The sequence below is a fragment of the Hipposideros armiger genome, unplaced genomic scaffold (assembly GCF_001890085.2).
Source record: "Hipposideros armiger isolate ML-2016 unplaced genomic scaffold, ASM189008v1 scaffold_501, whole genome shotgun sequence".
Taxonomy (NCBI): domain Eukaryota; kingdom Metazoa; phylum Chordata; class Mammalia; order Chiroptera; family Hipposideridae; genus Hipposideros; species Hipposideros armiger.
In genome coordinates this window covers 1,272,763-1,282,000 of record NW_017731851.1, presented here as the reverse complement: position 1 = coordinate 1,282,000, position 9,238 = coordinate 1,272,763, and the positions used below count along the sequence as shown (strand labels likewise).

General features: G+C 47.0%; 1 protein-coding gene across 1 annotated transcript in view; it reads left to right on the top strand.

Annotated features, from left to right (window-relative positions):
- Nucleotides 1–212: 212 nt before the first annotated feature.
- ABCA4 (ATP binding cassette subfamily A member 4) overlaps nt 213–9,238 on the top strand; it is a 131,783-nt gene continuing 122,757 nt past the window's right edge. The window contains exons 1-2 of the mRNA XM_019667548.1: nt 213–364; nt 8,771–8,864. Coding sequence (XP_019523093.1) covers nt 299–364; nt 8,771–8,864 — 160 coding nt within the window. The 5' untranslated portion in view covers nt 213–298. The remainder of the gene's footprint in view (nt 365–8,770; nt 8,865–9,238) is intronic.

The following is a 9,238-nucleotide window of genomic DNA, read 5'->3' as shown; positions in this document are numbered from 1 at the left end:
ATTAAATGCCCCCACCTCAATTTGCTTAGTGCCCAGCCACCTGTGTCTTTAGGGTTCTCTTTCCTGTCTTAAAAAAGGAGCCAGCAAAGTGTAGGCCTGCTTTCCTTGACAAAGGGCTTATGTATAATTAAAAGGGATTATGCTTTGAAGGGGGAAATTAACCTTTAATCACCTAGAGAAGGACACAACAGCTTGAGTGGGAGGTGCTCTGGGCAGCATTTATGTCCATTGCTGCCTGTGAGTTTCAACCACAGAGGGAGGGCTCTGAGTGAGTTACCCGTCTTCTGTGGTCACCATCATGGGCTTTGCAAGACAGATTCAGCTTTTGCTCTGGAAGAACTGGACCCTGCGGAAAAGGCAAAAGGTAATAGGTACAGGCTGTGGTCTGTACAAAGCAGGATGCAGAGCAATAAACAGGTGGAGTGAGTGGGATGGGGTGGGGGCAGGGAGGGTGAGCAGTCGATAGGCTGGTTGCCACTTAGCACTGAAGCAGCGGTTAACTGTCTGGCTGCTCGGTGAAACTCTCACAGGCAGACATACTACTCTGTCCTGAGATGGGTGCTTTCCACCCATAGCCCAGCATGGCCACGTTCAAGTCTTCCATTGCCTGCCCATCTCTCCCTGGTTTTTAAACCTGCCAGTCCAGTCCACACAACCTTGAGCATCCATGCTGTGTAGTGGAAGGAACTTAAGCCCTGAAGAACAGGCTCAACAGAAAACAATGCTCTCCAAGGGTTTCCCAGCCCAGTGATACCGTATTTCATTGATTCTGTGAGGCACACTGGTTTTTCATACTGTCAAGTTTCTGAAATTGGGATGCAGCTCACAGTCAAGTGATAATTTAACAGGACACATTTGTTTCTTCCATAGTGTGCAAAAAATAATAGCGTATTTTACAATTGATGGTGTCTTAGATCTAATGAGATATAACACCTTGTCAACCATCGCAGGCATTCACTGAGCCCTTTCAGTGGGCAGACATAGGGCTGAGCTGGACCAGGTACTGAAACAAGACAGGTTCCACCCTGGACTCACTTCTAGTCTGGCTGGGAAAACTTGAAGTACTGGGTTGTCGGAAAAGTCATGACATTTTTTCTATGTTTTTCGATGCAAAAATGAGTCATAACTTTTCCGACAACTCAATATGTTTTGAGACCAAAAGCAATAAAAGTAGCAGAAACCAAATATCCCCTGAGAAGTACAGGCAAGAGCCCAGGAGATCAGAGCACCCAAAGGCATACATGTAAATGGCAACTGGCTTCTAAATTGTTTCTGGAAAGGGGTAAAGAGTGAATATATAACTATAAGAAACCATGTGCTTTGCTACAGGCTTGCCCCATCATGCAAATGCCAAATGACTGAAAACTGACTACAGGAGCTAAAAGAGGAAGAGGAAAGGGGGTGAGGAGTGGGCAGGGCTGAGCTTAGAAAGACAGGAGCCAGACAAGGAAGGGAGAACCTGGAGGGAGGACAGGGAGATCTTCTGAGGGGAAGAAGAGAACAGATTTGTTCCAAGCCTCAATTCAGGGTGGATTTATGTAGGCAGATCAGGCTTTCCCTCGGGGTTGGAAGGAATGTGAGAGAAGAAAGGGGGCCAGCTGGTGGAACGCCTGAAGACCTATGATTGAGTATCTCAGTCAGAGAGAATTTAATATAAAATAGCGTTCGCTATGTACAAAGCCGATAACTGAGAGGGTAAAGAGAACTCCAAGGTGTCATGGAGGGGACAATGGCAGGGCACAGCTAGCAGCCCTAGATCCAAGAAAACCAAAGGAAGAAAGTGGAATTGTTGAGACGTGGAAACCCAGAGGAGAGGTGGGTGGAGCTGAGACTCGGACCTGTGACGAAAGGGTACAATGAGGCTGCTGCCGGGGTCTCTGAGCCTGGTCTCAGGTCCGGACCCATGATGAGGGAGCCCTGGCTGGCTGGTGGGTTTGGACTGAGGGACAATTGCTTAACAACTAGCACAAAAGGGAGCAAGAGACACAATCCAACTAGGTGCACAGATGGCCCTTTCCTGTATGTGGCTTGGGTAGGATTTAGGGACACAGGAGGGGGAAGCCAAGTTAGAACCTCTCATCTGTGGGAAACACCACTGCTCTCAGGCTGCTTTCCTTTATCAAAGCTGGTGTGATTTTTCAAATTGGTGTTCAAGTTATTTGTTGCCCTCAGGAACCAAGTGCTAACGGTAGTGAGAGACTGAATCCCTTGCTTCTAGGTGCTTCTCTTTTAGAATGAATACAGACAAAACTGAAACAAGACTCATTTAAATGCATTCACTTATTCATTTGTTCCTTTAGTCAACAAATACTTAATAATCGCCAGGCACTGTGCCAGGTGCTGGGGACCCAATGACAAACAGACAATCAGGGTCCCTAACTACATGGCAGTCTACAAAATGCTGAGGCAAAGCCAATATTGCCACCATCTTTCCCCACAACCCCCGCCCCCTCTTTTCCATAAGAAATTAAGATTCTTACTTACTTTTACTCTCAATGTGCTCTTTGTGGTCATCAAAAAATATACCTGAGGACTGTGGCTGCTGGCCTGAAATGATTCCATTCCTGTGGCAAGCATATTGCTGTTACAGAGAATAACCTTCTTTTCAAAGGCCAGACTTGGCTCAGAACTCCTCACAGTCTCTGCTGCCTTTACCTGGCTTTGGTGGGTGTCCCTGTTCAGAGACTCTGCCTTCTCTGCTCCTCTTGGAGGAGCACTTTACCAGCCCCCCTGTGGTAAGAGGGGTCCAGGCTGAGGACCTTGGCTGGGGGAATCTCCCAGGATGCACCTAGTCTAGGCTGACATTCTTTTGATGCCATCATGATGGCCTGGAAATTGAGATCTCTTGTCTGGTGCGTCTCCAGCCCACTTCCCCACTGCTACCACATTCCAGGAATTTCCAGGATGTCTGGGTAAAAGATGGAGGCATCCTCCACAAGCCCTCAGTAGCTCTGAGAGGGGTCTGTGACTCTTTCCCTAAGCTTTGGGTTCTTCTGGAAGCTTCTGCCTGCACAAAATGGTGACTCAAAAAAAAACAAAAAGTACAACACACTTAGCCCCAAACTCAACTCCTAGGTTTTTAATTTCTCAAGCTTCCTTGGTTTTGGGTGTTTACTATTATGAGTAAGAGCAAAAATAGATACCAAATTCCCCCAATTCCTCCTCTCCCAATCCCTAAGGGCACAAGATGAAAATCTTCAGATGTTCAGCCCTCCCTTTTCTTTCTTCCTCTGGTAACATTTATCAAGTATTACTTAGTGCCTGACACTGTACCGTCAACCTCATTTAACCCTCACCTCAGTTCCGTGAGAGCGATACCACTATTATCCCCATGGGAACTCATGAGGTCATTGAGGCTTCAGTGAAGGTTCGTGACTGACAGATATGGCCATTACCCCACACTGCCTCCTCCATGTATCAAGCCCTATCTAATAGGCTGGCCGTGAAAACCACAAAGATAGGGTGGCCATCTAATTTTTCATCCAAACCAAGGGAGTTATGAAAGTGAAAAGGGACACTATTAATAATCGCACCAGGACAGCAAATGTACACCAACTCTGGACCAGGCAAACTGGGCTGTATGGTTACCCCATACATCCCATATGGCCAGGTGAGTTAGACACAGGCCCTGCCCTCGTGGATTTTGGAGTCAGGCCCAATTACTGAGCAGAATAACATATGCAACAGTATAAAAGAATGAAGCCTGGGGTGGGAGGCGAGGATGAGCTCTGCGAGCCCAGAGCAGACACTGGGCTTGGAGGAGGTGAGAGAAGACTTCTTCTCAAGAAACTCATCCCTAGAACGTGCTTTCCCAATGACCAGAGCTCTTTGCACTGCCCGGGACAAATGCACATCCACCCGTGTTTGTGATGAGCCAGCAGACACTGGCAGGGAGACTTTATAAAGATCATTAAGTGTGTCTCTTGCCCCTGACAGCTCACAATCTAGGGCCCGTTGCTGTCATCCCTCGGTCCCAGCTTCCATGTCAGAGCAGGATATCTGGGGGAGGCCCGAGGACTCATGAGAGTAGGGGGCTCATTATTTCCAGGAGTCCAGACCCAGGCACCAGGTACAGCTGCAGCCTTTGGTTCCTGGCCCAGCATTAGGCGAGGAGAACCTGGCAGGTGCAGGGAGGCTGAGCAGTTAGCTCCAAAGTGTACTCAGGTCCCGGGTCATCTTCATCCAGGCTAAGAATTCTGTCTGGGTTCCTGGTACAGAAGAGAGAATCACCCAGCTCATTTCAAGCCTTAGCTACCCACTTTTAAATTGGAAACAGAGTAGGAGGGGGAAAAAAATCTGACTGGCTAAGATTTAAAACAACAAGCACAGCCCTGCCCTTCCCTGCGACCCCTCCTCCCCCATGTAGGTTGTGTGGTAAAGAGCGGGGGAGGAGAAGCATAAAGGACAGAGAACAAGGAAATACCAGTTTGGGGAAAAAAAAAAATTCCACGGACCCCTTCTGCGTTTGGCTGGGCTTAATTAAAGTTACAGACATGTTTAGAGGGAAGGGGTGGGGGTAGTCAGAGCTTCTCTGAAAACATGTTTTTAATTACGCTGTGGAATTTCTCCCTAGGGTATGCCCTGCACAGCGGAGCATCAAGGACAAGGATGCCGCTCCTGGGTGCGGGTGCTGAGCACGATTCTGGGGGAGGGAGAAGACGTTATTGCCAGGACCTGCCAGGCAGGAAAAGAATTGCCGGGGGTCTTTGTGCAGGGAGGGGTGAGGTGTGAAATGTAGCCCCTCCAAAACAAACGCTCACAGAGTTAGAGCAATAACACTGACCTCTCAACAAATGTTTTTCCAAGATTACTAACCACTACCTATGCCGGTGGTTCTCAGCCCCAGCTGCACATTGGAATTACCAGAGAAGTGTTAGAAAACAAAACAAAACAAAAAAAACAAAAATGGTGTCCCACGATCAGAGGCACTGGTGTCACTGATCAAGGAGCATGGCCTAACCTCCCCACATGATGCCAGCACAAAGCCACGGGAGAGCTGCAGACCTAGGTCGATGAAGGGGACCACATGAGGGGCAAGGGTTACAGGCAGAAAACTGCAGCCCTAACTCAGAGATCTGGTGAAGAGGAACACCTGCAAAGATGCACTTGTCCTAGGGCCAGGCAAAGAATGAAGGAGAAAAGGAGAACTCTGATTTGGCCCCCCACGGATGGGAGGACTTTAAATCACAATGCCTCGCAAAGACCAGATACTTCAAAAATACAAGATGGAGTGAGTGAGTGAGTGAGTGAGTGAGTGAGTGAGTGAGTGAGTACTGAGTAGATGAGAGAGTGTGACTAACATGGCAAAGAGGGATGACATGCAGGAGCTAGGGTTTGGGAATTTTATCTGTAGGCCAGGCTGGCTGATCCCCAGACACCTTCTCCAAGCTTCTCTAAGATACAGAGCAGGGGACCATGTGTGGTTAGTTTCTCAGGAAGCCCCACGTTTCCAAACTAGCAAATGAGCTGTTCTGAAGCCAGAAAGGGGGGAAATATGAATGTGAGTGGAGGCCTAAGAGCTTGCAGATCATTTTAATTCTATCTCCTGGCTCTCAGCCTTTACAGCTTGCTGTCCCCTACAGTGTCCCTGTGGTCTTTGTAAGAAGTGAGGGTCAATAACAAATGACATGTGTTTATTGAATGTTACCTTGGGCCAGGTTCTGCTTTAGGTATTTCACATGGTAAATTCATTTCTTCCTCAAAACTGCTCTGGGAGGTGGGTCCTGTCATCACCCCCTATTTTACAGATGAGACCCTGAGGCATGGAGAGGTTGAATGGGTTACACAAGGTCATACAACTAATAGGGAGCAGATCCGGGTATGCACCTCAATACTGACACACTCCTAACCCTCAGTGTACGCTGTAGGACAAAATGGTCCCATTTTCACAGATGTGAAAACTGAGACTCAGAGATTAAGCAAGCCCAAAAGTGATTCTTTTTTTTTTTTTTTTTTTAGCTGAGCCATCCTGCTACCTATTGGCAGCTCAGTGGCTGCTCAGCTCGGGCTGGACTCGAACCGCTGTTGCTCNCAGTGGCTGCTCAGCTCGGGCTGGACTCGAACCGCTGTTGCTCAGAGCTCAAACTCTTGAGCGAGCTCTTAACCAACTGAGCCACTCAGCCGGCCCCCAAAAGTGATTCTTAACCCAGATCTTCCCATTCCCAAACCAGCGTCAATGTCTAACATATCAGACTACTCCCAGATAGACTTGCTACTTGGAAGGAGGTTGACTGACTTGGTAGAAAGCCATGGTTGCAAGCAATTGTCTTAAGGAAGAGTCAAATGTTTAGAATCTGGACTGGTTGTCTCATTTCCTTGCTAAAGACACCAGGAACAACTTCCAGTTTCATCGTTTGCACCTATTATTCACATTGCTATCTTGCCAGACTTGCTCACCAACCTTACTCACTGATGGGAGGACCTGGAATAAAAGTTGTGAAGCCAGTACAGTTTGTTAAATCTGAAAACTGTTGGTGACCTGAGCCTCTGTGTCACCTCCAACTTTCCCAGAGGAGCCTCCTAGACCAGTCTTCACAAAGACTCACTCATTCCATATTTATTGGGCACCTGTTATGAACCCAGCCCTGTGTTGAGTGCTAGAATCACAGTAGTGATGGGGATAGACATGCATGATTCCTGCCCTCAGGAAGCTTACAGCCAGCGAGTGGTCCACTTACATGAAGGAATAATGACCCTGACATTGGATGTGATAGGCAAGGGGAAGTATGGACTGTTGTGGGAACACTTGTGCTGGTCTGATAAGGGCAGGGTAGCCGGAAAGAGGCTCAGCCCCTCCTCCCTTGATTTGCATGCCCGGGAGGAACTGCCACATTCCAATGGCTATCAAGTGTGCTTGGGGTCAGTCCCTTTAACACTGGATGGGAATTGTCCAATATTAGTGTTCTGCCTGCTTGTGAGAGAATGTGTAGGGGGAGGCCTGAAAAATAACTGCCTTAAGAAAAAAACTATTCTTTCTTCTTCCCGTAATTTTTGTGCGTGTGCTTCCGATAACACATCCTTCCTAGACATATTTTGGGTAAAACATTTTGTAATAAGTTACAACTGCATAATCACCACCTGTCCTAAACAGTTTTTGCTTTTTCTTCACTTCATTATCTTTTTTTTTCTCATAGACTTATGTTATGATTTGTAATGATTCAGTTGCTGGCAGACCTTACTAGCAGGAAAGGAACAAACATTTATTGAGCACCTACTATGGTGTCCACAATTTTGCTGAGAGTTTAAGTACATTTCTTTGGAAGGAAGAACAAATGATTGAAGACCATGCAAATAGCCCCCAGCTGATCTATATACTTGTATACTTAAGTCTCTATTCTTAGCCACTTGCTTAAGTTCTCCTTTAAATCTTATGAGTTTCCTTCCTAAAGTCCCTGGAATAGGGCTTGGGCAGAAGAACTATTACATCCCCCAATTCACATCTCCCCTTTCTTCTCTGTCCCCCATAATCCCACAGCTCCAGCCTCCACCCTCATTTGCAATGCCTCAGAGTGTGGGCTGCAACAACCAACTGCTTCTTCTTCCTTTGGAGTCAAGAGTCCTTAAACTCTAAATTGAACCTAAATTTACATACCAACTTTCAACCATATGTTGGTATCAGCAAACTCTTCCAGTATTGTAAAAACCCAGATAGTATGCCCTGCTTTGTCTCTTCAAGCAACAAGAAATTGTTAAAGGAGGGCCGGCCGAGTGGCGCGTTGGTTAAGAACTGGCTTGGGATGCCAGAGGGCCCCGGTTTGGATCCCACGTATGAAGGGCAGTGACACTGCCCTCTACAGCTAAGATGCTGAACAACAGCTCAACCTGGAGCTGGGCTGCTGTGAGTCGCCGGCGACGGCCTAGACTGCAGCCCCTGTGGCAGTGGGTTGCCATGGGCTACCATGTGTAGCCAGCAGCCAGCGTGAGTGGCCAGCAGCCACAGTGAGTGGCCGTCCAGAAGCCAGCAACTGATCTGCCTCGCCCGGGAAGAGCGCAATGATGGTGCCAACTTGGGCCAGTGAAGCAATGTCCTCCACAACTAGACTGAAGAACAAAACGACAGCAACTTGTCTGTTCCCCTTCCCCCAATTCCCCAGCGCTGTTCCCATCCCCCAATTCCCCAATAAAAATCTTAAAAAAAAAAATTGTTAAAGGAAAAACGTTGGTAAACCCAGATTTCTGTTGATTTTGCTGTGGATCACAGTATTTCATAGTCATTTGTGCATTGATTCATTTATCACTGACCATGCAAAGTCTAATGTGTGCTAGAAGGTGTGGGGAGGGACAGATCATTCACCCTGGAGACGGGAGGCTAGATGTTGTTTCCAATGCTGCTGATGTGATGCTGCACAGGTCACCTGCTCTCCCTGGGCCTCTGTTTCCTCACCCTCTCCATTACCTGGGAGCTTGTTAGACATGCGAGATCTGGTGGGGCCCTACAGAATCAGAATCTGCATTCATGTACACAGCAACATCTGAAAAGCCCGAAGTACATATGTTGATGACCGTTGATGAAAGTCCTGTGCTAATGCAGTTTTCTAAAATAGAGGCAGAGTGGAGCCCAGATGGACACCAGGTCTTGCTGGTCTGATATATCAGAGTAGAGGTAGTATGGGAGAGAGGAGTTTACAATAAAAAGGAAGTCCTGTAGGAAATATACCACAACCAAGGTCCTATTGTATAGACAGGTGCTGAGATGAATTGTGTTTGCTCTGGGTATGTTTCCTATAATCTCTTAGCATCGCTGGTCTTTCATTTTGTTTTGCTTTTCCAGATTCGCTTTGTGGTGGAACTCGTGTGGCCTTTATCTTTATTTCTGGTCTTGATCTGGTTAAGGAATGTCAACCCACTCTACAGCAAACATGAATGTAAGCATAACGGGGTAGCCTTGGTAGACCTGGAGGTCCCATCCTTTTAGAAAGGTCTTAGGGGTTGGGGTGCCAGGATTGAGGGGTGGTCTTATCATCATTTCATGCCTGTAATGCAGAAAACAGATTCATTAGTGTTATGCAAACTAATCTTTTATTCTTACACAGTCTGTGCAAATACTTGTGTGTGCTTACTGAGGAATTGCGTGATTATTTTTTGTTCGCATTTTCTTTCTTTCTTTCTTTCTTTCTTTTTTTTTATCTGTACCTAAGCTCTTATAATTTTTTTTTTAAGATTTTATTGGGGAATTGGGGGATGGGAACAGCGCTGGGGAATTGGGGGAAGGGGAACAGACAAGTTGCTGTCCTTTTGT